Source organism: Sebastes umbrosus, chromosome 20 (assembly GCF_015220745.1).
Source record: "Sebastes umbrosus isolate fSebUmb1 chromosome 20, fSebUmb1.pri, whole genome shotgun sequence".
NCBI classification, from domain to species: Eukaryota; Metazoa; Chordata; class Actinopteri; order Perciformes; family Sebastidae; genus Sebastes; species Sebastes umbrosus.
The window spans coordinates 3,495,014-3,522,911 of record NC_051288.1 but is presented as its reverse complement, the minus strand read 5'-3'; the positions used below and the strand labels follow the sequence as shown (position 1 = coordinate 3,522,911).

Genomic DNA, 27,898 nt, shown 5'->3' with positions numbered 1-27,898 from the left:
TTTTGGTTAACATAACTACGGAAGTTATGTGACAAATAAGTCAACGTTTGTGTTAACATAACTACGAAATTGGCGTTAATTTAGTACGGAAGTTACATGACAAATAAGTCAATGTTTAGGTTAACATAGCTATGGAAGTGGTGTTAATTAAGTACGGAAGTTACGTGACAAATAAGTCAACGTTTGGTTTAACATAACTACGGAAGTGGCGTTAATTAAGTACGGAAGTTACGTGACAAATAAGTCAACGTTTAGGTTAAAATAACTACGAAAATGGCTTTAATTAAATACAAAGTTACTTGACAAATAAGTTTACATTTGGGTTAAAATAACTACGGAAGTGGTGTTACTAAAGTACGGAAGTTGCGTGACAAATAAGTCAACGTTGACTACTGGTCTCAGACGGGATATGAACAGCGGTCTCATGGGATTACATACAAATTGATTTTGTGGAATATATAGGAATTACAGTGCATTAATTTTCATAGGAATAGCTACGAACAGTGTATGAGAACGTCCTGTTGCAGATTAAGATTTTCAACGTATTCTCATACAACGTATTCTCACACAACGTTTCGTATGATATCTTATGAAAAACTCATTCCTCCTTTTTCGTTAGTTTTCCTACGAATGTCCAGCAACACAAGAAGTCAGTTTCTGCTCATTACATGAATACAGTCTTCAAATTAAACTTCCACCTTCACATGTAAGAACTTGGTTAGGTTTAGGCAACAAAACTACTTAGTTAGGTTCAGGAAAAGATCGTGGTCAGGGTTTATTTTTTGACCCATCCCGATACTCGTGTGCCGCTATTTATATTTCCTGGTTCACGATTATGTGAATTGTACACAAATTTGATTTTGTGGGTATATATACGAATTACAGTGCATTAAGCTGTTAAAGAGGTGTGTGCCACAATCAACAACTCTGTGCGAAGGAGATACGTCGCACTGCACGAGACAAATGGTCCTCACACCCAGTTACTGACTGGGTTTCTGGGATTCCGTAGTTCATTGCTTAATAAATGCCATTTTTCAAGATAAAGCTGCACATTTTAGAGGCACACCTGTGTAACAATCATGCTGTTAAATCAGCATCTTGACATGCCGCAACTGGCAGGTGGATAGATTATCTCACATAAATTACCTAGTTAAAAATTCTTAAGTGTATCTACTCCTACCCTCAATAATCAGAGGAATATTTGCTTTTATCATTCCAAAAAAACACCCTAGTTTGTTTTAGCTACATGCCTTTACTTCAAGACAATTTCCATTGTCACTGAAGTAACTATTTTTTTCCCCCTGTTTCCTCAGGTTTCGGATCGTGTGCAATAGGATCATCTCCCACAAGATGTTCGACCATATCGTGTTGGTCATCATCTTCCTCAACTGCATCACCATCGCCATGGAGAGGCCTCACATCACCACTATCGTGAGTCTCAAAACCTGTTTAACCCTCATCCTACCGACATATTTAACATACAAAGACTACTGACTGAATGAACTACTGTAAGAAATGGGGCTCTGTATTGGCATGAATCTGGCGAGATGATACGTATCATGATACAGGGGTAACGATTCAATATATTGCAATACTGTGTGTAAGGCGATATATTGCGTTTTTTTTAAAGTGTATTTTAGGAAAGCTGTCATAGTATAAAAAACATACCAGAAATACACCATTTTAGAAAAGGCAAAATAACACCTTTATACTGCATGCAAAAAACTGCATGGAAAGAAAGTAGAGATAATTAGCCAACGAGTGTAAAATAACACGACACCGTGGGGTGGTTTTCCTCCTGTCCTCCCCAATTTTTTGAGTCAGTGTTCATACAGTGTGTATATATATATATATATATATGTATATATATATGGAAGGATTTCATTCCATATATTCAGGATTTTTTTCCATATTCTCAGGATTTCATTCCATATTCTCAGAGTTTCATTCAATATATTCAGGATTTCATTCAATATTCTCACATTTCATTCAATATTCTCAAATTTTACATTATATATATAATATTTTCCTGAACAGCATGCCATTATTTATTGTATATATATATTTATATATATATATGTGCTGTGTGTGTGTGTGTGTGTGTGTGTGTATATATATATATATATATATATACACACACACACACACACAGCCAGTAGCTGTGGGTAATGTGTGCTACACCCCAGTATCTGCTGCACTGCATCATATATATATTTATATATATAAAAACATGCATTTCTGAAATGTATGTGTTGAATCAATCAGATAGAAACTCGCTGGCATCTCAAAAAAGTCTACAAATGGAAACGGAGAGCAAAAAGGGAGAAAGTAGCTGTCAGCAACTCAAACAAAACACTCACAAAACAGAATTACTACTGTACTGTACTCTCCTCAGAGAAAAAGGAGTGGAACACTGCGTAAGCAGGGAACCACTCCTGTTTGACTGTGAGCCAGTAGCTGTGGGTAATGTGTGCTATACCCCTGTATCTGCTGCACTGCATCATCACCTCCTTAGCTCTAATGCACCATCCTTTTCACATAGTGCAGGGCTGGCTGAATGCCTGGCAGCAAACACACGGTGTCCTTTCCTACTTCCAGCTATAGCAAGCCCAGCCGCTCCATGCATAAACACAATAATTATCACAGTTTTTTTTCTCTCTCTCTCTCTCTCACTGAGCGATGTGTTTCCACGGATGGGCCTAATTGCGGTTCGGTCTCGCTGGAACGCTCCGTTCTGCTTGTTTTGCGACCGAAACACGGAGGGGAGACAGTGGCGTTGTAATTGATTCAATTATCCGTGGGCTGGTGTACGTGGCTAATGTCCAGGAAAGGAGATGTTTAACAAATGGGAGGCTGATCCCCCTGGCAGCCCGTCTAATCAGTCTAATCAGGGCAGGAAGATCACACATGCATCATGTACAGTATAGACGGGCACACAAGTAAATACAATACTCGCCACACAGCAGGCGCACTAACATTCAGATCAGCATTTTCGCATGCATATACATTTTGTCAACTTCCTGCCGCGTCCGGTCTGCACCCTGAGGCCATTATTGAAATGAGATGGAAATATATGACGCAGCCTGAAACAAGAGAACGAGCAGTCATTCCAGTTTTTGACCCTGTGATCTCATCGGTCATTATGATGCTATTTGTTTGTCTGCGTGGGTTGTTTTTTTTGAATTAATGAAGGCGATTGTGAATCGATTTCCACTCGCTTGATTCTGCTTTGGCCGTGTATAACAATCCAACATGTATAATGCATCAGTCCGCCGCTTCGCTTTTTGAAGTACCTGCTTTACATCACCCAGCGGTGCCAGCCTGACAACGTTACACTCTTTAAATAGAAATGTAGTTACAGAGATAAAGTGCTTCAGTCACAACATTTTAGTGTGGAATGCAGGCTGAATAATTAGTTTATCGTCCTGGAAGTTATGTCACACGCTTTGTGTTTGGCTCGCTGTCCGTCGCTGTTATGGTTTGGTGCTGGAGGTTGCCTGGATACCGTCTTCCTGTTGCTCACAGTGGAAATGATCGAGGATGATTATACCACCTATTATGATATATTATTCCTAATTGAGCTAGGGGGACAATACATCACTGTCTAGAGTTGCTTAATTGAATTATATCAGCATCGACAGTGTAAAACACAATCAATCTTAAGTTCTCTGCATCAACTCCAGACAACGTTAAGATAGAGAGATGGCGCTACACACACTGGGCCCGGATGAAAGCTTTCCAGGAGGTTGTTCTCTGCTGCTCAAGAATAAAAGGGAATGTTTGAAATTGCATAATTCAATGCAAGATTGTTTTATGTAACAATGCATTGCTGTAAACTAAACTGTTGCTATCATTATACAAAATGTTGAGCTCCTTAAAAGTTAAGAGAGGTACTGTACCTCGTGCCTCAAGGAACTTCGTAGATTCCCTAGTGGAAGTGTTAAAGGTCCCATATCGTGCTCATTTTCAGGTTCATACTTGTATTTTGTGTTTCTACTAGAACATGTTTACATGCTGTAATGTTCAAAAAACACTTTATTTTTCTCATACAGTCGGCCTGAATATGCCTATATTTACCCTCTGTCTGAAACGCTCCGTTTTAGCGCATTTCAACGGAATTGCAACAGAATTTGGTTGCTAGGCAACAGCTTGTGTCCATGTGTACTTCCTGTCAGCTGATGACATTCACATACACTGCAACGAGGAATAGACTGGGACAAATTTAGAATGTTTACATTTAAATCTGTATAAAGGGTCTAAATATTGCATATTTGTGACATCACAAATGGACAGAATTCCTGACAGCTTGTTTCAAATGCAGAGTTTTTGAATACGGGCTGTGTGTATTTCCCTGTGGAAAGCGTTTTGATACTTTCACAGTATTTATATAGGACTTGAGCCTGCTTTATAATAAAATAACAAAAAAACATGAAAATCTCAGTTTTTTATAATATGTGACCTTTAAGTATTGTTTCCACTGGCTTGTAACTAAGCAAAGTCATTGCTGGTCTCTACCATTATGTTCAGCATTACTTTTTAAACTAGGCCGAGCTAGAATGAGCTGCTCAGGCTGATGGCTTGTGGTTCCCTGAGTTGCGGTCAGACACACTGGATGCCAGGGGGTTGAACCGGGGAATAACACCACCACCATTAGAGATGAAGAATGAGAGGGAGGCAATTCCTAGTTTTTTCATAGCTAGTGAGCAAATTTTCCGTTCCCTTTAACTTTGCTTATTTCGTCATTTACTTAATTTCAGTGGGCTGAAATATAATTACACAAATGAAAAAAGTAGGGCTGTCAATCGATTAAAATATTTAATGGTGATTAATCGCGATTCATCGCAAATTAATCACACATTTTTTATCTGTTCAAAATGTACCTTAAAGGGAGATTTGTCAGGTATTTAATACTCTTACCAACATGGGAGTGCGCAAATATGCTGCTTTATGCAAATGTATGTATATATTTATTATTGAAAATCAATTAACAACACAAAACAATGACAAATATTGTCCAGAAACCCTCACAGCTACTGCATTTAGAATAAAATACATGCTCAAATCACAACATGGTAAACTGCAGCCCAACAGAAAACAACAGCTGTCAGTGTGTCAGTGTGCTGACTTGACTATGACTTGACCCCAAACTGCATGTGATTATCATAAAGTGGGCATGTCTGTAAAGGGGAGACTCGTGGGTACCCATAGAACCCATTTTCATTCACATATCTGGAGGTCAGAGGTCAAGGGACCTCTTTGAAAATGTCTGTGCCAGTTTTTCCTCGCCAAATAGTAGAGTAAGCTTGGAGCGTTATTTTACCTCCTTTGCGACAAGCTTCTATGACATGGTTGGTACCGACGGATTCTTTAGGTTTTTTTTCTTTCAGATGATACCAGTATTTTCACTCTACCTTTAAAACCGATAAAGAAATAAAAAGAATTTGCTTTATTATGTATTAACTTTGACAGCCCTACTGGTAACATAATTATACACACCTAAATCTCCAGCCTTTTGACAGAGTATGACAGCAAATTGAGGAGACCCGGTGAATTCATGTCTCATTAAGGCATACAGCATGGATTTCACCTCTATCTAACTCTCTACCTTCTCTTGCTCATGCCTGCTAGTTCCTAATGAATGAAAGTATGAAAACTTGTTCACAGAGGAACCAGAATGGCTGCTGTCGAGCCTGGAATTTATATACCCCCCCAACGCCAGCATTCCCAGTGATGTCATGCCTGACATTCCCAGAGACTTCACAAAAAAAACGCTGAAGGGGCTGCCATCTCCGTGTTTATGTGTGCGTGTGATTTCGTGTTCCCTCGGAGCACGGGTGATGGTAGTCGGGAGGCCGTGGGAAAGGCGGCCACCTACACCCGCTCGCACGCACACACACACACACACACACACACACACACACACACACATCCAGTACATAGACAGTCAGTGGCAGGACAGGGTTGTGTCTCCTCAGACAGAGGGGAAGTAGGGGTAAATAAGCAGTGTTTTCTAGCTTGCTTGTTTTCTTTCCTCAGTCCTTGTTTAGCTCAATAAATAGGATCCCTTCCTCCCCCTGTGTCATGCACACCAGCAAGCCACGCTGCCTCAGGCAACAGGGAAGCATGGTATTATGTTGCATGCATGTTCAGAAAACCAAATTGACTGTTTATCTCCGATGAAAAAATATGGGATATGCTCGTTTCATTGGAAAACTTGCCAATTTCAGTTTCACAACACAACTGAAGTGTTCCACAGGTGATATAATACCACATGTCCCCCAATGCAATCCATTTGATTCAGCATATTACTGTAACTAAGTTTATTTGCATGATTGAAGATTGTCTTTCTTTTTTTTCACCAGTAAAAGGAAACTTTTAAGATTTTAGGCCCCACAGATTAGATTCCTTGTTTTAACCTGCGGTGCTAATAAATAGTAAACTTTTATAATTGCCTGCCAGCCGTCATTAGCGAGTGCAACAGGGATGTTTGTACAAAAGATGTTTTCAGATAGCGAGTGAGGAAAATAGCCTCCCTCATACATTATTCAGATCAATTTAGAGGCAGACAAAGAACAAACTCAGTAGAAAAAAACACGCTTAGAACAAAAAAACGTGAATATCAAAATCATTAGAAGTATAAGCATGAACCTCAACTCAGCCATGTCTCTCTAAGGGCCGGCTCTAGCCCTTTTGGTGCCCCTAGGCAAAATTCTGATTTGGAGGGTACAACCCCCCCAGAACCCCAACCCTATAGCCCTGTAAACTGCAACACACATCAGACATCACAATGGTTTTAAGACAAAAATGACGATTTTCATTTTCATAAATAACTGTATTTATTGTAATTAGGGCTGTCAAAGTTAACGCGTTAATGCAAAATCATTTTAACGCCACTAATGTCTTTAACACATTAGCGCAACTTTTGATTTTTAGGTTGTCGCAGGCTCGGTTTTAAAGCTAGAGTGAAGATACTGGTATCATATGAAACTATAAAAAACCTAAGGAATCCATTGATACCAACCATGTCATACTAGCTTTTCAGGAAGGAGGTTAAATAACGCTCCAAACTTGCACTAAATTTTGGCGAGGAAAAAACATTTACACTTTTATTAACAAACAAAGTGCGACCGGGCGCATTAAAAAGTGTGACAAAGAGATTTAAAGGAGTGAAAATTGTGTTTCTTTCTTTCTTTCTTTCTTTCTTTCTTCATTCGTTACCTCAATGCAGAAAATGAGGAAGGGACGACCAGAGCCCTCCAGAAGGTGGCGCACTAGGCGACCGCCTATACGTCCTATGCTTTAAGCTTGCCCTGAGGTCTCTCTCTTCCCTGTTTGTTGCAGGAGCGGATCTTCCTGAAATTGTCCAACTACATCTTCACAGCGATCTTCGTGGCTGAGATGGCTATAAAGGTGAGACTTCCAATTGACACATTCGTTTGTAAAATCATTCATTTCAGCCATTATGTGATTGGATGCTACACAATAGGAAATATCTTGATTCTCTAGCATCTAGCATGCATGATAATGGCCTGTGACTCCTTATAGTTAGCATTTTAAAGGTACATGTTTGCACTAATCTCTTCTTCTAATCTTCTAATCCTACTCACTCGGTTGACATCGGCTCTTATGCCACAAAATATTTGGTGGCTCAGAATTCATCGTTTGTCTCCAGCTTTGAAAGAAACAAGCTGAAACATCTGTGTTCAGTCACAATGTACAAATTTTGCACAAGATGGAGAAACCTGCTCCGAAAACCACTCAGACACAAAGCTGCAGAGAAAATACAGAGTCTGCCTGACACCCGCATGCACTGTAAGCCCCCCCAAAATACAAAATGATGACAGAGTTAAGAGGGAGGAGAGGGAGAGGGAGGAAGAGAATAAGAGATTCAAACAGACAGTGAACACACACACACACAAACACACACACAAACACACACACACACACACACACACACACACACACACACACACTCTCAGAGCTGTTTCATAATGCTAAGCGGAGGATTGTCTCGCCAGTATTCAAATGGCCCGGCTTTGAATGGAGGTCCATGCAGGCGTGGGCAGGAGCGAGCGGAGGCAGAGGGGAGGAAAGTTCATTGGTGTCACTCATTCAAAGCCTCTGTCTCTATTTTTGGAAACCAGTGCGATTGGCGGGCTCACGAGCGTAGAGCGAACGCACTGCTCACACACACACAGAGTACTAGTTGTATCATTTCATTTTCAATTCTCTTTAAGCGTAGTGCAAAGCTGCAAAATGATCCCAAACTAAACAAAAAGCAAACATTTCATAAACAAATGTGTGTAGCAGAACTTTTTCTTCTTTCCTGCCCCATTAATCAGCTTCCAACTTCCAACATTTATCTTGTGTCCCTTTTGAAGTAGGGTTGCACAATTAATCGAATATTAATCGCGATCACGATTTTGGCTTCCCGCAGTTAAATGAACATGATCGACTGCGATGTTTAAAACCTGTGCTCCGTATTGGCTTCACATTTGGGGAGCTGCCCAAAGACTGTATATAAGAAGTGGGCGTAGTCACCATGACGTCACCGGTTTGGTTTGTGGACTACCGTTGAAGCCTTGAGTTTGGCATTTTTGCCGTCGCCATCTTGGTTTTTGGTCGTCGTCCTCTTGGTTTTTTGCCATCACCATATTGGATTTTGGCCGTCGCCCTCTTAGTTCTTGGCCATAGCAATCTTGGTTTTAAGCCGTCGCCATCTTGGTTTTTGGCCGTCGCCCTCTTAGTTCTTGGCCATCGCCATCTTGGTTTTAAGCCGTTGCCATTCTAGTTTTTGGCCGTCACCCTCTTGGTTTTTGGCCGTCACCATCTTGGTTTTTGGCCGTCGCCATATTGGTTTTAAGCCGTCGCCATCCTGGTTTTTGTCCATCGCCCTCTTGTTTTTTTGGTGTCCCCATCTTGGTTTTTGTTTGTCCCCATCTTTTGGCCATTGCCATCTTGTTTTTGGCCGTCGCCCTCTTGGTTCTCGGCAATAGCCCTCATGGTTTTAAGCCTTTGCCATCTTGGTTTTTGTCTGTCACCATCTTGGTTTTTGTCCGTTGCCATCTTGTTTTTGGCCGTCGCCCTCTTGGTTCTTGGCCATCACCTTCTTGGTTTTTGGCCGTTGCCGTCTTGGTTTTTTGCCATCACCATCTTGTTTTTGGCCGTCGCCCTCTTGGTTCTTGGCCATCACCTTCTTGGTTTTTGGCCGTTGCCGTCTTGGTTTTTTGCCGTCACCATCTTGTTTTTGGCCGTCGCCCTCTTGGTTCTTGGCCACCACCATTTTGGCTTTTAAGCAGTCACCATCTTGGTTTTTGTCCATCGCCATTTTGCAACCAGAAGTGACATTGCTTTGCTTCCATGCCGGTACTCTTGTCTGTTTCACCAAACTGGGGCCGTGCCAAATGTCTTCTACCGTAGGTAATACGCCGACTATCCATAATTTCCTCATACAACCCCACTTGGAAACACCTGAACTATCCCTTTAATATGAATGCGGGACATTGTTGTATTGATACTTTGGATCTGAATGTGTTTTCTATCACTGGTTAAAGTACAAATTGAATGTTATATTAGAATATACAGTTGTTGCATTATTAAATGTAGTTAAGTAAAGCATTACTTCACTTTAATGTAGTGTAGTAGACGTATAATGTAGCATAAAATGGAAATACTAAGTACAAATAACTGAAATTTTAAGGTATAACATTTAAGTACACTTTCCAATGCTGAATTCAGCAATGTGAAGAGTCTGTAGAAGCTGTCTGGACTGTCACAGAGATCTGTCTTTGATCACAAAGTTTGATCAGCCTCTTTGATGATTCCCATTCATATACAGTATATACTGTCATGCATTGATTAGCATCAACTAATGTAAATTATCTTCTATACATCTCTCTCTCTCTCTTGCTCTCTCATCTCTTCAGTTAGATTAGGTGTTGCAGAAATGCAATTGAAGCCTCATTTAACTAGTTTCAGCTAAAAAAAACAACAACAAGTCAGCTAGTCTCTGTTATTTCCTGGAATGCAAATTGCTTTATGGGCAGAATAAGTGGAACCTATAGAATTAGAAATGAGGTTTGGAAAAGCTTGCAGCTTTTTATGATCTTCGCTGCCAAGTTCCCAGTAAACAATGCTCTGCAAAGTCAATAAGCCGTGCATATAGGACATTGACTCGTAATAAGAACAAAAGATGGCTCGATTAAAAACAAAAATGTGCAGACAAAAAAAAGATATTCTATTACTGATTTGCGCATATTGGCACTGCAGCAGCTTACCCTTTGTCTATTTGTGTTCAGATCGTAGCTTTGGGCTGGTGTTTAGGGGACAAGTCCTACCTGAGGAGCAGCTGGAACATCCTGGACGGGATGCTGGTGATGATCTCCGTCATCGACATCCTGGTGTCTCTCTTCTCCAATTCCGGCACCAAGATCCTGGGCATGCTCCGAGTGCTGAGGCTGCTGAGGACCCTGAGGCCGCTTCGGTAAGTGGCTCTCCCGGGAACGCCGACATTCATAGACAAACAAAGAGAAAACAGACAACCACCCCAGAAACTGTTGATAGAATAAAGTCTTACTATACAATGCTTTAGGGGGAGATAGCAGGTCAACAGTAGATGACACATAGAAGTGGTGTACATCATCTGAAAGCTGGGAACCTGAAGATTTGAGTTGCGGCTCTGCACTGTGTCAAGTTGTTCTATTATTGATTAAAATAAACTGTAAAAGTGTATTAGGGTTTAGAACACTATGATGGAATTGTGTGATGGCCATCCCTATGCTCTACTATGTCTCATAAGTTGATAACTATTTGTACACAGATTTATTGCTGAATTTAACCATTTTTTTTACCACTCGAGAATTAATAAAAATGATCAATAATCCCTCCAAAATACCACGTTAAGACACCGAGACCTTGAGGAACACCATAGAAAAAGCCATACTGTGATTTGGGATCAGAAACTTTTGACATTTTGAGATTTCTGCAACATTTTTCGGGGATTAGATGGCGAGCACTTCTGTTGTGTAAACTGCTCACAGACCCTTCTATCGTCAATCTACCTAGGAAAGCCATCCAATCCTCTGAATATTCTAGGTCTCTAGTTTGTGGCTGTAACGTTTCATGAGGCTGTGATTATCCTAGAGGTCACCACAGGTCATTTTATACAGTGAGGTCATGTTTTTAAAAATAAAACGGTCTCAATACAATGAAATGTCTCCTATGGGGACTAACATCATCACACATGAATACAGTTGGGCTGATTGGATCCACAAGAGTCTCAGCTTTACAGTGATTTATGCAATTCTGACTGTTTAGGGACCCCTGTATGCAGAAATATTCAGACACATCATTTTTAGAATAGGCGAAAATAACACATTTATACTGCATGCATAAAACTGCATGTTTTTTTCCCCAAAACTGCATGTCATTATCATAAAGTGGGCATGTCATAAAGTGGGCACGAGTCTGTAAAGGGGAGACTCGTGGGTACCCATATAACCCATTTTCAGTCACATATCTTGAGGTCAGAGGTCAACGGACCCTTTTGAAAATGGCCATGCCGGTTTTCTCCTCGCCAAAATTTAGCCCAACTTTGGAGTGTTATTGAACCTCCTTCCCGACAAGCTATATTGAGCATTGGATTCCCTACTGTAGGTTTTCTAGTTTCATATAATATCTGATACCTTAACTCTAGCTCTAAAACTGAACCCGGTATAACCTCTGAAAGACAGTAAAAGTCGGTCGGGATCGCGGGTCTCAGAGGGTCTCTCTCCATTTCCCAGACTCATGGGATGATGAAAGCGTCTGATGTGGATGTTCTTGTTTTAAGATGGAGGTGGAAACGAACTGAGCTTTTTTTCTCAGCTCTGACATGTACCACCTTTTGTAGCTTTTTGGGAGATGTTTGTGTATTTTTGTTTGTATGTGTGTCGGCATTTATTCTGGTGTGCATTCATGTGTGTGTTATTGTCAAGCGTGTACACAATTGCACAGTTATGTTTATTCGAGCTGAAATAAGGCAGAAATCACCAATTTGGAGACCGTATTATTACTCACATCTCCAAATATGTGTGCGTTTAGGTGCAGAGGGAAATTTGTCTTTGCGAAATATCAGACAGGGTCTTCACATGTGTGTGGTCTTTAGCTTTAGCCTGTAATTACTGTGTTCACGTGTGTTCCATTTGCATGTGTGTGGTGTCATGCTTGACTTGGCTCAGAGCCACATGCTCGGTGTCTCATCTCGTGAAGGGGAGCTCTCGAGGCTATGCCCTCTCTTTGAATATTTATCACAGTTCTCGGGAAGAGCACACAAATCAAATATTCATTTTCCTCCTGCCAAATTTACCCACTAAACACCGCTGATCCTTTTCTGCCTTCTCTTTGCTTACATAACTTTCACCTTTGACGTGAAAGTGAAATCTCCCTGCCAAACTAATGCTTTCTTCTTTGACTTCATATTATAACATTTTCTGTCACACGTCAGACCTCAATTCCCTGTAATGTAAACGGTGCATGTGATTATCAGTTGGGTCAGATCTACACAAGGAAACATCGAGTTCAGCACAACAGGGAGTGATGATAATAATCCCCCCTATAGGTGAACATAAGGCATTTTTGGACAGTAGGAACTAGGGATGTCTATAGTTAACCGTTTAATGCTATCGGTTAAAACGGTTAAAAGAAATGTTAATAATTAACTCAAAAGCTGAGCGGCTCAGAGGAGCGGCTCGTCTCTTTAAGGAGAAAAGCTGGTCCACCTTAACAGCCCACCTTAAGAGGCGGAGCCGGAGTTGCATGATACAGGAAGTCGGCTCCGGTCTCTTGCTTGCTTGAGTGGAGGAGTTGTAGTTTCGTAGCATTTATTCACCAACAAATAAACTGTACACACACTGCTACACCTACGTTCACAGTTATAACGGCACCAATAACCTCCCACTCAACGCCAACACACACCACGGTCTGTTGGAAACTCGCTAAAGTTACGCAGACTACGTGTGGCGGCGGCGGCGAGCATGAAGCCTCCGGCAATGCTAGAGCTGCTAACGTAGCACAAATACACACACTGTTTGTTGGCCACTCGCTAAATTTATGCCGGGCAGACAAAGTATCGTTACTCCGGGCAGACACACAGCTGACAACCTGCTAAACTAAACTAAATATGCGGTGGAGACTTTTACTGGGAAAGTGGCTTCATGTCCGCGACACTACACGCAGCATCGTAGCTGCTAAGTTAACGCTCCTGGACGTTGAACTGGGGACTCCCGTCAACGAATATCTGTTGTGCTCCTGCAGCTGGTACGAGGCACAAATCTTGTCGGTTAACGGTTAATAATCGGTTAACAAGGGTCGGTTATCGGTTAAGAACATTGTTCAAAATGAGCATCCCTAGTAGGAACTTTTTCATAGCTCCAGGAACTTAGTTCTTTGAACCCCTGTTTTTATGTGTTCGTGCCACAAGATGTAGGAACGATCATAGTTCTTAGAACGCTGTTTTTAGGGACGTTTTTTAGCTCCTATTTCAGAGTAGGTACTCTGCCAGCACAAGAGGAGCGTGAGGGATGTAAGTGACGTTAGTGTACGGTGATTGGTCGAACACATGAGCCGCGTAAACAACAGACAGCAAGCTCTTAATGAAATAAATGGAAGAAAACACGGACTAATGGACCGACAGTGAAGTCCAAAAGTTAACTTTTTCGTGAGCAAACACCCACTGAGCCAAAGTACGAAAGGCTAACCCAGGAACGTTAGCACAAAAGCTAACCCCAGTAGCACAGAGCACACGCACCGAGCCGAAGTAGCCGATTCTAACTGAAATCACAACAAGTTACTTTCGTGGCAGGTGTTTTGCCTGTGTTTACATGATTGTGCCATGTAACATAGTTGTTCATTTATTCTTAAATTACAAAAAAAAAGGAGCTAAGAGAGCTTGTAGCGGATGTAGCAAGCTCGCCTATCTCACAGCTGGAGATGTGTGCGAGCAGCACCGGCTGCTGCGACACCTGTGGCCGTTAAGTCAACGAAAGTCAGCGTCCTGTTGCTCGCGCTCGTGCTCGTGCTCACTCTACATAGACATGAACGAGCGTCGGTCAAATCAGTGAGGCGACACACGTCAGCTAAAAGCACAATATCACTCTATATTTCACCTGCTTGGCAGTAATGTTAGCTGACCAGACGAAGGTCTCTCCATGAATCACTGCTGATCCTGGTGTTGTACTGCTTCAGACTCCCGTCTTCTGCGTAGTGTAGTGTGCGCGCATGCACGTGAGAGGTGGAGCGAGAGAGCGAGTGAGAACGTGCGCGGTGTGTGAGTGAAGGCAGGCAGGCAGAGGAGCAGAGTAGCAGAGTACAGCAGAGACTCCGGCCCTGGAGATCAAAGCTACGGTCTCCCCCGCGTCCTCCGACCGCGGCCAATACTGTTTTGCAAGACGGGCTTCACTAGATATAACTTTGCGGTTTTGGTGCTTCCGTGTAGTTTGTGTTGGAACAGCGTAGCCACACGCGAGCTTTCATGAGACACCGACCCGATTTATACGTGTAAGAAGTTATAAACAGTACCTTTTAATGTAAGGTCGGAGCAAGTGACGTAGTATTAATAGCGTGATAGTCCATTCAGGGCGGGCTGGAGGGGTCTTGGACGGGTCAAACAAACACAGGACTTCCAACCAGGAGAAAGTCAGTGAAGTTAACGCTAACCACGACCGTTGACCGCCAACCACTTGTTTTGCCCTAAACCTAACTTCCTGTAAACAGAAGTTTATTTTGGAAGGACACTATTAGGGATACACCAATACTACTTTTTTCAGACCGAGTACAAGTATAGGTACTTAAATTTGGGTACTCGCCGATACCGAGTACCGATAGGAGTACTTCTCTGTGCCAAAAGACCCTCGTTAACAGCCAGCTGGAGGGTGTGAGAGACACACGGCAGGCTGGGGAGTCCCGCATACGAGGCGGTGCGCTGCAACCGGCTCTAGGTCGGCTTGGAAAGGCTCAGGGTGAAGGTGGCTCACGGCCGCAGCTTTACAGGACGGCCCCCTGCTCCCGGTGCAACTGTCGATCTGGTGGCACGACGCGGTTGGGGCGCACTGAGGACAGTCCGCCCCAACCGCGTTGTGCCGCCAGATCGGGGCTCGACACACGTAAAAGGCGCCAGGGGTCTGCGGCAGTGTCGGCAACCCACCCAACCTGTCTTGAAACATGGACCAAGGAGTCTAACGCACGTGCGAGTCAGAGGGTGCAAGCAAAACCCCGTGGCGCAATGAAAGTGAGGGCCGGCGTGCACCGGCTGAGGTGGGATCCCGGCCTAGCGGGGTCGGACGCACCACTGTAAAGTGGTATCGGTGCCATTGTATCAGAGCCGTTTTGCTAGTACGAGTACATGAGCACAGTATCGGACCCGATACCCGATACTGGTATCGGTATCGGTGCATCCCTAGTATTTAATGAGTTGGGAGTGAGAATGTGTTGCATTTGCAGTGTGAATGCAAACATTAAAAAGCCCTTGAACTACAGTATATAGTTCTCGGGGGGGGGGAGTTCCCCAGTGGGCAGTTTTCTCAGGGAGTCCCCAGAACAGTTTGCTCTAAAAGAAATGCCTATAGACTCAGAGCCTACAAGTGAGTGGGAGGAGGGCTCTTTTCTCTTATGCTATAGTAACAGCAGCAGCAGGCCTGCGGCAGAAGAGTCAAAGATCAGATACTTCACACAACATCACTTCAGAATGTGGTTCGGTTGCCACCGTGGTGCCTGATTACTGCAGTTTAAAAAACGATGAAATGTTAATGTGACATTAAAGACTTGCACTTGCTGTCAAACAAGGTGGCTTTCTAATTAGATCTGGTGCAACTGCGACAAACCGAGCACTCGAAAAGAAAGAGCACCTGATTCTAACTGCCGCCGAATCCTCTTATTTAATCCCCAGAGGGCAGCCGGGCTGAGGCTGTATTAATGTCGAGTAGGGAAGGTTTTAAAGTCAGATTAGAAAAAACATTTAGCAATTACAAGCGGAAATTGGAAAATTTTTAAGTTTGGGGGGAAATATTCTCGAGGGCAAGGGGCAACCATTTCTCTCAGGAGTGATGTTTTCAGTTTGAGAAAAATGCAAAATGTCAGAGAGAGAAATGGTATTAGGAAGACTGTATGAAGACAGGCAGAGAGTGAAGGGGGGAGGGGGGGGACAGGAGAGGAATAAGCTGAGCTCGGCTGCTCGGCTCTCTCCTCCGCTGAGGCTGCGGATGAGTTACTCGGAAGCAATACTATAAGATCATTTTTTAAGGTAGTTATTAACTTTCAATCCAAAAGGAGGAGCACAGCATTAAAGGCTAAAGCATATTAAGCTATTAGTGTGCTGCTGTGGGTATACTATATGGCTTGGTAATAGTGTACTGCAGGTATTAAAACCCTGTTAGAGATAATTCAGTCTGGTCAACACAGAGAGGAATTACTGCTTGGGTTTCATTAAAGTAAAATGTTTCTGTTTAAGTCCTGGATAAGCGTTCCTTTTGGGAACTCAACAACACAAAACCAATCTATTCATTAACAAAGGTTGGATCTGTTTACCTAAGATGTATACTGCTGGTGACCTAGAGACTGGGGGCAAAAGAAAGTTGCAAAAATGTTATAGTACACTAAAAATGTGTAGGTAGTAGGCTACGGAATGGGTACAGAATCTCAAACTCACTCACTTACCCCCCTGGTGTTTTGGGCACAAGTGCCTGTCTCAGTGCCTGAATCCTTAGAAAAAACCTAAGTCACACAATAACACACTCTAACTAACCGATCGAGGCAGCGGTAGAGCAGCATCTCCCGTGTTCTGTGAGGTAAAATTACTGTTTTTTTCAATGGAGTCTGGTGGCTTTGAAGAGCTTAGCTGCAGTTCCCTGTCGGAAAGGGCTTTCTGACGGTAAGGTAAAGCGGTGAGAATATTCTTAATATAGCGTACATTTAAACTGATATAGATTTTTTAGCTGCTGCCCCCATCCACAGCAGTACATTGCTTTGCTCTTGTGCGGTAACTCCTCTGTTTCTCCAAACTGGGGGTGTGCCGACCATCATGTACTGTAGGTAATACACTAGCTATGGATAAGTACCTCATACAGCAGCACTTCAAAAAGTTTTTAACTATCCTTATAAAGTTAAAAAAAAAAAAATTCTCCAAAGTTCTCCAAGTTGTGCCTGTCAGACACACCACAAGGCAGACATCAGCTCTGTCGTCCCCATTCTGTGTTAGCTTCGTTATCAGCTTCTTGTCACTACAGTTCGATTGTGGCAGCTGTTTGAATTAAATATGAGCTTGTCTGTGTTTTCCCCTTCTGGCGGTGCGGTGCACGTGGGGTTCACACTGGCAGCATCATCATCATCGTATTCTCGAATTGCTCGCTACATGTGCGAGTGTAATTGCAGCAAGCAGGTGACTTTGTATTTGCGAGTGTGTTTTGCTGTCTGTTGCTGTTTGTTTCTCATTAGCGATATTGATGACAGCATTGCGAGGCACAAGAGGGGAGTCCACGGGGGGTGCGGCGGGCGGGCGGGCATGTGTGTATGACAGAAAGATGCATGGGCTTTGTTTAACAGGACACACACGCACGCACACTTCCGCAGTCATTCATCAAGCCCACAGCCACGGAGCTGAGAGGCCGGCCTCAGGGGAAGGCTCAGAGGTTTGTACCCCTGTGGCACTTTTATGTCACCCAACACCACCTACACCCCGTCGACAACTCGGCTACAGCCTAGAAGCCCCCCCCCCCACCGCGGCGGATCCATTAATTGTACCTGCCACACACACTTCATTGCAGGCGGACTGATCTAAACAGCTTTGTGGTGTTTAGTGAGGTCAGGGCTGGATTGCTTTTTGATAAAGTGGCTTACTTCCGTCACCTCAGCTTTTGAGCTCATCCGTCACTCGATGATGATGTCATCATCTCAAGGTTTACATGCTTGCTCTCTATAGCGAAGAATATTGATAAGAACTGAAAGTCAATTTGTCGTTCCATTTAGAGATGTTCGATACCATTTTTTTCCTTCCCGGTACCGATTCCGATACCTTAACCTGCGGTATTGGCCAATACCGAGTACCTATCCGATACCAACGTGATAAAAGAAATATACATTTATTATTATTATTATTATTAACAGCTGTTTACTACTGACCATGTATGGATAGTGGACAGTAGTTGCCATTGGCAGCCATGATGGATCAGGGGATTGGTGCATTGACTGGCGTACGTGCCGATACCCGGGGCAGAATTTTGGGCAGTATTGTTCCATTGCAACGTCAGCGCCCAGCAGCAGAGCTACGCTTCCGCCATTTTGGACTGAAAGCGACTACCGGACGCCAGTAAAACGTCCGCCTACAAAGTGCTGTACTAAAAGTAAAACTAAATTATTTCTGTTCTTTTGTCATATATTTATTGTCTTTACCGAAATGGCCTGTGTTGAGCAATACAAATATGATAAATATGCATACTATTATAACTGTTTACTTACTTTTTTTCACCCGGCCGCTTCCCAGAGGAGCATAAAGTGAGCGATGGACATAAATGGAAGTTCCAGCACACAGATTTTGAGAGCAATCTCAAACCTTTTCATGTCAAAATCTGTGTCCGATAGACCACAGACCATGGATGTAGAAGAGGTTGTGTCCTGTGTTTTTGCCCTGCGTGTTAGTAAATAGCCTACAACTCCATTAAATTCTGTTGATGTCAAGCTACTAGCACTACTAGCTACTGGCCGATAGCCGGTTGTTTGGGAACAGAGACTTTAATACGTCCAGCACGGTGCAGGCTTACAGCATACAGCGCATAGGTGTATTAGAAGATCATCCGTTATTACAGCCGCATACAGCTAGCAGGAAACTGGCAGAACCGGATATGTCATATGAACGTGCAGGGCGGTGCTATTAGTGAATTTTACTACTTTTAGGACATAATGATTTAAATGAGGGCTATTTAAGCATTCATACTGGGAAGTTGATTTATCTAAAAAAAAAATGATCCTCTGACTTACAGACGTCTCTTTATACATCCATGACCACAGACTCATTGCCTTTTTCAGTCCAAAATGGCGGCAGCGCTACCGCAGCACCATCTAGCGGCTATTGTCAAAAAAAGCACCGGAGTTTCGTCTCTTTGCTTCTATACCCTTTGTCTATGGCGCGCACTTCGTTTGACCCTCACGCCTCGTATGCGACGGTGCTGACGGTGCCCCAAATTAGTCGGCGCATAATTACCGTTCTTCAAGATTATGTTTGTGCGACACCTGAATTCATTAACTTACATTTCGCTCACTTAACCGACGGGGACGAGAACGGCGAGCGGTAGAATTTGACAGCTGAAGAGGAAGGACGGCTGTAGGTTGAAAAAGAGGAGAGGAATTTACACAGCAAGGTGATGCGAGAAACAAAGTTTAGACACAAAAAAAAGCAGCAGCTGCCTCATTTTTTATTCCCTCTGTATCCCTGCTACCTACCAGCCCTCCTCTCCTCCCTCTATTCCTATTTCTATCTCTTAATTACACCCAGTGTTTGCTCTGTGGGAACACGCCTGCCACTTATTGGCCGACTTGTTGTTCTCTCCCCTCAGTTTGAGGGATACCGCTGGTGGTGGAGGAGAGAGATATGAGGTGTGCAGGTGTTGTGCATCGCCGCAGACTCCTTCCCAGCTTCCTTTTGTATACCCACACAAAACAAGGACACGCTGTGAACTGAAATTATGCAGAGAGGTAGATTAGAAGAAGCGAGCGCTAACTTTTCTCCCTCTGGCTTCCTCCCCTCCATCCAGCTCCTCCTCATCCTCCTTTTTTTCGTGTCATATGCAAATAAGGCTTTACGGAGTGGAGCCTATCGCAGTGCGTGTCCTTCACGTACCACCATCATCAGAGAGTATTGACTCTGAATAAGAGGCTCGTCTCTCTCCCTCCGTTCCCCCCCGTCCCCTTTTCACTTCAGCGTATTTGTCAGAGTGGAGCTCAAAAGGAGAACATGATGTAAGGAGGGAGAGAGGTTGGCATGGGGGGGTTTTCATATGCAAAGCAGCAATGTGTGGAAACATTTTTTTTTTTTTTAAAGTAATGTGTGATCTGAGTTGACTGAGCTGTAAACGATGTGTTTCTGTCCTTGATGGACTCATTGCAAACTCTCTGACTTCCCCAACAACAGGGGCAATTCTAGGATCAGCCCTTTAGAGGGGCTCAGCCCCTAATGACAATCTCACATGTAGGTTTCGTTTTAACATTGGGGGGTGGAGGGGACACATATTAAAGGTCCCATATTGTAAAAAGTGAAATTTTCATGTCTTTTATATTATAAAGCAGGTTTAAGTGATATATAAATACTGTTAAACTATCAAAACGCTCAATATACGGAGAAATACACACAGCCCGTATGCAGAAACTGTAAGTTTGAAACAAGCCGTTAGGATTTTCTCCATTTGTGATGTCACAAATACACAATATATAGATCATTACACGGTTTTAAACATAAACATTCTAAATGTGTCCCAGATTATTTCCTGTTGCAGTGTATGTAAATAACATCAGCTGACAGCCTTCATTTCCTACGTTCTGGCGAATTTTTATGCACCCGTTTCTGCATCAAGTTATAGTGGAAATTAGAGCTCTCAAAGTTAACGCGATAATAACGCATTAACGCAAATTTGTTTTAGCAGCACTCATTTCTTTAACGGATTAATGCAACTTGTGATTTTAGGTTGTGGCGGCTCAGTTTTAGAGCTAGAGTTAAGGTATCAGATGTCATATGAAACTAGTAAACCTAGGGAATCCAGCGGTCCATAGCATGTCGAGAAGGAGGCTAAATAACGCTCCAAACTTGCGCTAAATTTTAGGCAAGGAAAAACTGGAATGGCCATTTTCAAAGGGGTCTCCTGACCTCTGACCTCAAGATATGTGAATGAAAATGGGTTCTATGAGTAGTCACGAGTCTCCCCTTTACAGACATGCCCACTTTATGATAATCACATGCAGTTTTTTGAATGCAATATAAATGTGTTATTTCCGTCTATTCTAAAATGGTGTATTTGAATATTTCTGCATACTGGGGTCCCTGAACAGTCTTGGAATTACATAAATTTGGTATCACTGTAAAGCTGAGACTCTGGTGGATCCAATGAGCCCAACTGTATTCATGTGTGATGATGTTAGTCCCCATAGAAGCCATTTCATTTTAGTGAGATATATTTTTGGGAATTCAACCTCACTGTATACAATGACCTGTTGTGACCTCTAGGATAATCACAGCCTCATGAAACTTTACAGACACAAACTAGAGACCTAGAGCATTCAGAGGATGGATGGATCAAACTAGAGACCTAGAGCATTCACAGGATGGATGGATCAAACTAGAGACCTAGAGCATTCAGAGGATGGATGGATGGATCAGACTAGAGACCTAGAGCATTCAGAGGATGGATGGATCAAACTAGAGACCTAGAGCATTCAGAGGATGGATGGATCAGACTAGAGACCTAGAGCATTCAGAGGATTTGATGGCTTTCCTAGCTAGATTGACAATAAGGGGGGTTTCTGAGCAGTTTACACAACACAAGTGCTCGCCATCTCTGAAAAAATGCAATTCTTCCAGAAATGTCCAAATGTCAAAAGATTTTGATCCCAAATCACAGCATGGCTTTTTCTATGGTGTTCCTCAAGGTCTTGGTGTCTTAATCTGGTATTTTGGAGGGATTATTGATCATTTTTTATCAATTCTTGAGTGGTAAAAAATCTGTGTAACAAATGATTTCAACCCAAAAAAACAACAACTTATGAGACATAATAGAGCATGGGGATGACCATCACATACTTCTATCATAATGTTCTAAACCCTTATACACTTTTACAATTTTCGTTAATTAATTAATTAATGAATTCATGTTTGTTTCTGATTTATGACTAGAACAACTTGACACAGGTTCTCAGCTTTCAGATGATGTTCGCCACTTCTATGTGACATCTACTGCTGACCTGCTATCTCTCCCTAAAGACCCCCTGCCACACCCTAAGAAAAGGAAAAATGGGTCTATTGTGGGTCTCAGAGGTTTAAACATAGAATTTGTGTTACTTAATGTAATTCATCAACTTGGGAAGTTTCATGGTGATATGTTATAGTTAAAAAATGTTTTACCCTATTCACCTGCAGCGTCTTCCCTTAACAGATTCAACAAGCATCTGCAACTGATCCTTGCAGTGTTTGACACTTCTATTTCACTGTAAAGTCTTAACTGCATAAATAGAGGGGTAAACTCCAGATAAAGACACATAAACTGGACTTTCATTGCTGCCTTTGCTGAGGAATCCGATGCAAATATGTTCTCATACCAGCCCGACTGCATCCACCCTATAAAAGGAGACGCATGCAGCTGCAGCCCTTGACCACTAGTGCCCTCTGTAGCTCAGCAGTGGTACTGCACCCCCAGCATAGTTTATCAGAGAGCATAGTGATGAGGTGTTGCCTTATAGGCTTGTTATTCTATGATCAAGGCTATTGATCTCTTTATTGTCTCATGTCTTCTCTTAATGTGCTATTGACTTTTCCTTCACTCAGCTGTCTGCTCAGGGGAAAACATACAAGGCAGACAAAAAGACTAATAGACAGATAGAGGCAGAGCACATTATCACTTTAACAGCCTCTGTAGCATTGTCTTTTCTCCTGTAGGACTTTTCATGTATTCTCTTATCCATCACATCTGCGGGAAAAGCCTGTGCAGGTGTGTGTGTGTGTGTGTGTGTGTGTGTGTGTGTGTGTGTGTGTGTGTGTGTGTGTGTGTGTGTGTGTGTGTGTGTGCGTGCGCGCGCGCGCGCGCGTGCGTGCGTGCGTGTGTGTGTGCGTGCGTGTGTGCGTGCAGGTTTTTTACGTAATGCTCTTGTGTTTGTGTCTTACCCCGTCGGAGAAGCTCAGCTGCAGTGCGGTGCTGTGCCGGGTACCACGCTGGCACTAATTAAACATCCTCATCAGTCCATTGGCTTAATTAGAAGTGTCTATTTCCTTGACTGCAGAAATGAAAGGGAGGCAGAAAGAGAAGTGAAAGAGAGAATTTTTTTTCTTCTTTTTTTAAACGAGAGAAGGAATGAATAAAAGATTTTGTCTGTAAGCCAACAGGTGTTTTGGCTTGAAAAGGTCTGGAATGTGTGCATATGGGTTTCTGACTGCGCTAAACAAGGGAAATCAATAAAAAGTGTGTGTAATGGTGTGTTCACGCCAAGAGCGTATTGAACTTTTTCGCGCAACTCGTTTACATACAAAGTCAATACAAAGAGGGGGAACAGACGCAAATTTGCGCCAGCGTTTAATTTGTAAGCTGTATGCCTCGCTGTGTGGACTGGGATCATTCTTCCATGTGTAAGGCAACATCAGACTTGACTTAAAGATTCCATATTGTAAAAAGTGAGATTTTCAAGTCTTTTAAAAAGCAGGTTTAAGTGCTTTATAAATACTAGTAAACTATCAAAACGCTCAATATACGGAGAAACACACAGCCCCGTATTCAGAAATTGTGAGTTTGAAACAAGCCGTTAGGATTTCTGTCCATTTGTGATGTCACAAATATACAATATTTAGACCATTACACAGTTTTCAACATTCTAAATGTGTCCTAGTTTATTTCCTGTTGCAGTGTATGTGAATAACATCAGCTGACCAGGAAGTAAACATGGACCCAAACTGTTGCCTAGCAACTCAATTCCGTTGCAATTCCGTTGAAATGCGCTAAAACGGAGCGTTTCAGACAGAGGGTGAATACAGGTATATTCAGACAGACAGTATGAGGAAAATAAAGTATTCTTTGAACATCACAGCATGTAAACATGTTCTAGTAGAAACACAAAATACAAGTATGAACCTGAAAGTGAGCACGATATGGGACCTTTAAACATTGTTATCCTAACTTTGTAAAACAAAATGTGACCAATAAATACATAGGTATATATTTATTTATTTTGTTCTTTATTATTAAAATAATAAATGATACACCAGCAACTTGGTAAAAAATCTTCAAAATTTACAGAAATTACAATTCAAGTGTAAATCTTTCAAATTCAGCAACAAATATTTCAAAACTTAAACCGGAATTAAATTACATTAAATAATGTGTATATTATATAAACATAAAAATGAAATGAATAGATCGGCACTATTGTCATCGATATCCCATATTTGAATTAGTATCGGCCCGATATCCGATCCAGTATCGATATCGGTGTATCGTCGCTGTCACATTTATGCCTAGATCACATTATCTTGAGTGTTGATGGAGCAGCTGCATAGCCTGGCACTGATCCATCCAAACTCCATTCAGAAAAGAAGCATTTTAAAAGTTGTTTGCTTGACGTCTCACGGCCAGACCCGACAAAGCATGAAGCCATGCTTTTTACTTTTTGCTAGATACAGTCAGTACAACGGCACTGTATGTGAATACAGCTCGCCGCCGGGTGACGTTATGACACGACGGCGTTTGGTTTTTCTGACATATCTGGGTACTCCACAACATGTACAAAGCAGCAACGAGGGTTATTTCTTCCATGGTTGATGGCGGAAATGGCGGAAAGAAAAGTTGTTGGTATGTATTGAGACGAGCTCCTTCTCCTCCTCTTCGGTGCATCTAGCTCGCGAATGAACACAAATGATACCGGTTGTCCAACTCGCATGAGTAAAGCGAGGCGAAAATTTGCTTCGCTCTTGATCTGAACACAGCTTAAGTGTGTGTGGAGACCCAGGGTGACAGTTGGGGGGTTGCTGGTTGGAAACGCCGCAGGCGTTCCTGCTCCATCTGGTATGAGCTGTACTATAAGTGCCCTGCACAAGCACACATGCAGTACCGGCAGTGCACTGATTCTTGATGTTGTGTTGCAGTGTGATCAGCAGAGCCCCGGGGCTGAAGCTGGTGGTGGAGACTCTGATGTCGTCACTGAAGCCCATCGGCAACATCGTGGTCATCTGCTGCGCCTTCTTCATTATCTTTGGCATCCTGGGAGTACAGGTGAGAGGGGAAGGGGGGATACAGACAGAAATGATGAGAAAACAAAAAGGCAGTAAAACCCCAGATTGTTGATAACTATTGATAACATTCAGCCACTAGATTTCACATTCTCCCTCCCCCGTTCCATTTACTTCACAACAAGTCATTGCCAGGCACTTACCGTCAATCTCAGCCATTTATCTGTTTTTTTCCCACACTAACTGATGACACAGAGATACCACGTGATACCAACGTCGTTTTACTATTGGCTCACAATAAACAAATCATTCATTTTGGACCCGCCAAAATTTTTCCAATTACTAATTCACAATCAGAATCTTTCGGAAATATACTATATATGAGATTCCTGAAACAAAAACCACAAACAGCATTACATACAGTAGTTTCATAAATCACTTTTTCTGCTGAGGGGTCACTTTAAAATAAAGGGTGAGTCTGCAATTTTTTCTCCCCAGCTTTTCAAGGGGAAGTTCTTTGTCTGTGAAGGAGAAGAAGTAATGAACATCACCAACAAGTCCGACTGTCTGCTGCACTCCAACAACAAATGGGTCAGACACAAGTACAACTTCGACAACCTGGGACAGGTGAGCCCCTCGGAAGATTTCTGATCAATAAATATGTAAAAAAACAATGTTTTGTTGAGCAGCTTCGATGTTAAGTTTTTGTAAGCGTTTCGGTGTAGTATGCATTTTTATCCCACCGCTTCTTCCCTTTCTCTGTCTCAGGCCTTGATGTCTCTGTTTGTTCTGGCGTCAAAAGACGGCTGGGTGGACATTATGTATGACGGACTGGACGCGGTAGGAGTTGACCAACAGGTAAATATTAGCATGAATATTTACATGATTATCCATAGTTAATCGCAATTATTTGCACATTTTTTTTATCAGTTCAAAATGTACCTTAAAGGGAGATTTGTCAAGTATTTAATACTCTTATCAACATGGGAGTGGGTTAACATCCTGCTCTATGCAATTGTATGTATATATTTATTATTTTAAAATAATTAACAACACAAAATAATGACAAATATTGTCCAGAAACCCTCACAGGTACTGCATCTAGCATAAAAAATATGCTCAAATCATAACATGGTAAACTGCAGCCCAACAGGCAACAACAGCTGTCAGTGTGTCAGTGTTCTGACTTGACTATGACTTGCCCCAAACTGCATGTGATTATCATAAAGTGGGCATGTCTGTAAAGGGGAGACTCGTTGGTACCTATAGAACCCATTTTCATTCACATATCTGGAGGTCAGAGGTCAAGGGACCCCTTTGAAAATGGCCATTCCAGTTTTTCCTCGCCAAAATTTAATGCAAATTTTGAGCATTATTTAGCCTCTTTCATTACAAGCTAGTCGGACATGGTTGGTACCGATGGATTCATTAGGTTTTTCTAGTTTCATATGATGCCAGTATCTTCACTCTAGCTTTAAAACCCGCTGCAACCTAAAAATCACAAATTTGGTTAAAGCGTTGAAGAAATTAGTGGCGTTAAAACACTATTATCGCATTAACTTTGACAGTAAAATATATTCAAACTCTCTCACACAGAAACACACACGTGAAATATGTTCATAGCCCATATCATTTGGCTACAGCTGAAGAAAATCATTTGGGGCCATCCACTTAAAAATGTTTACTCTCTTTTATAAGTTCAAAGACTTCTACTGCAAATGTCTACCAAGCCCTCTCTATCCTGTGTGTGTGTTCCAGCCACAAATGAACCACAACCCGTGGATGCTGCTCTACTTCATCTCCTTCCTGCTGATCGTGGCCTTCTTCGTGCTCAACATGTTCGTGGGCGTCGTGGTGGAGAACTTCCACAAGTGCCGGCGCCACCAGGAGGCCGAGGAGGCCAAGCGCAGGGAGGAGAAGAGACTGAAACGCATGGAGAAAAAGAGACGGAGTAAGGAGAAGGAGCTGGCTGGTCGGTAGTCTTTCCACATCTTTCTGAGTCCTGCTTGATTTGAGCCTGAGCCTTTTTTTTCTTTACGCTTTTTGATTTTGGTTTGGCCGAATCCGGTTGAAACGCAGTTAAGCGAGCTAGCACCGACTACAGTTGCTGCTCTGCGGTAGAAGCTTCCCTTTTCCCCCTCGAACCATCCCTTTCCTTGTAGGCTAGTTTTTGTTACACGGTCACCTGTTCTGGCTCTGCAGACTCCGCTACAGACGGCGGAGGCTCTTCTTCAACTCCGGCATCAAATTGATCAACGTTGGACGTTAAGAAAAGCTCCCGTAATCGTCCCGGTTTGCCGAGCTAGGACAGCTGACCGCTGGTGTTAGCCCGCTCCCTTTCCCCCCCCTTCCCTCCTTTTACCTTGCCTGGTCTACCGTAGACGCCGTGCTTGGGGTGGCCCGTTGGAGCATGCCCAGTGAGTGCTGGGGCTTGCATGGTAGTGGGTATTTACAGAGCTAGAGGGAGGGGGAGTTGTTGACCATTCAATCGTCCCTAAACGAAAAAAAACGAGACGACCCCCCTCCCTTCCCCTCTTCTGCATGTGGTTTAGTACAGCCGCAGGGGCAGGGATAGACTAAAACCTGGAAGAAAATGAAGAGTTCCCCTTTTAGTTTTTCCTGTAGCTAAGACCTGACATCGCTCTGGGTGAGATTTGTAGGAGTTAGCGCTAATTCCCTGCCAGTTCCCCCCTCCCCTACGGCTGTATAGGAGTTGGTACAAACTGCTTGGTTTGGTTTTAAAATTCTTTCCACTGCCTCCTTTATGCAAAAGCGCTAGCATCTGCTAGCACTTTTTTGTTGAATTTAGTGCCTATAGTATATCACCCTACTTAGTCCAAAGGCACTTTCTTTATTACATTTCTACAAGGAGCAGTGGACATTATTGCTTTCTTAAAAGCTCTGTCTATGTGACATGTTATTTGACGATAGGAATATTTCCGTCCATCTCTTGAG

The 27,898-nt window shown here is 42.7% G+C and overlaps 1 protein-coding gene across 16 annotated transcripts in view; it reads left to right on the top strand.

The window, feature by feature from the left end:
* Positions 1–27,898, top strand: part of cacna1g (calcium channel, voltage-dependent, T type, alpha 1G subunit) — a 351,728-nt gene that overhangs the window by 240,891 nt on the left and 82,939 nt on the right. For 13 of the 16 annotated variants that reach the window (XM_037754983.1, XM_037754992.1, XM_037754991.1 and 10 more), the window contains 7 exons: positions 1,314–1,431; positions 7,342–7,410; positions 10,299–10,483; positions 24,860–24,986; positions 25,442–25,570; positions 25,712–25,801; positions 26,702–26,894. In XM_037754983.1, coding sequence (XP_037610911.1) covers positions 1,314–1,431; positions 7,342–7,410; positions 10,299–10,483; positions 24,860–24,986; positions 25,442–25,570; positions 25,712–25,801; positions 26,702–26,894 — 911 coding nt within the window. Of the gene's footprint in view, positions 1–1,313; positions 1,432–7,341; positions 7,411–10,298; positions 10,484–24,859; positions 24,987–25,441; positions 25,571–25,711; positions 25,802–26,701; positions 26,916–27,898 lie in introns of all 16 variants that reach the window. The other 3 variants (XM_037754988.1, XM_037754987.1, XM_037754994.1) reach the window with 1 other exon arrangement.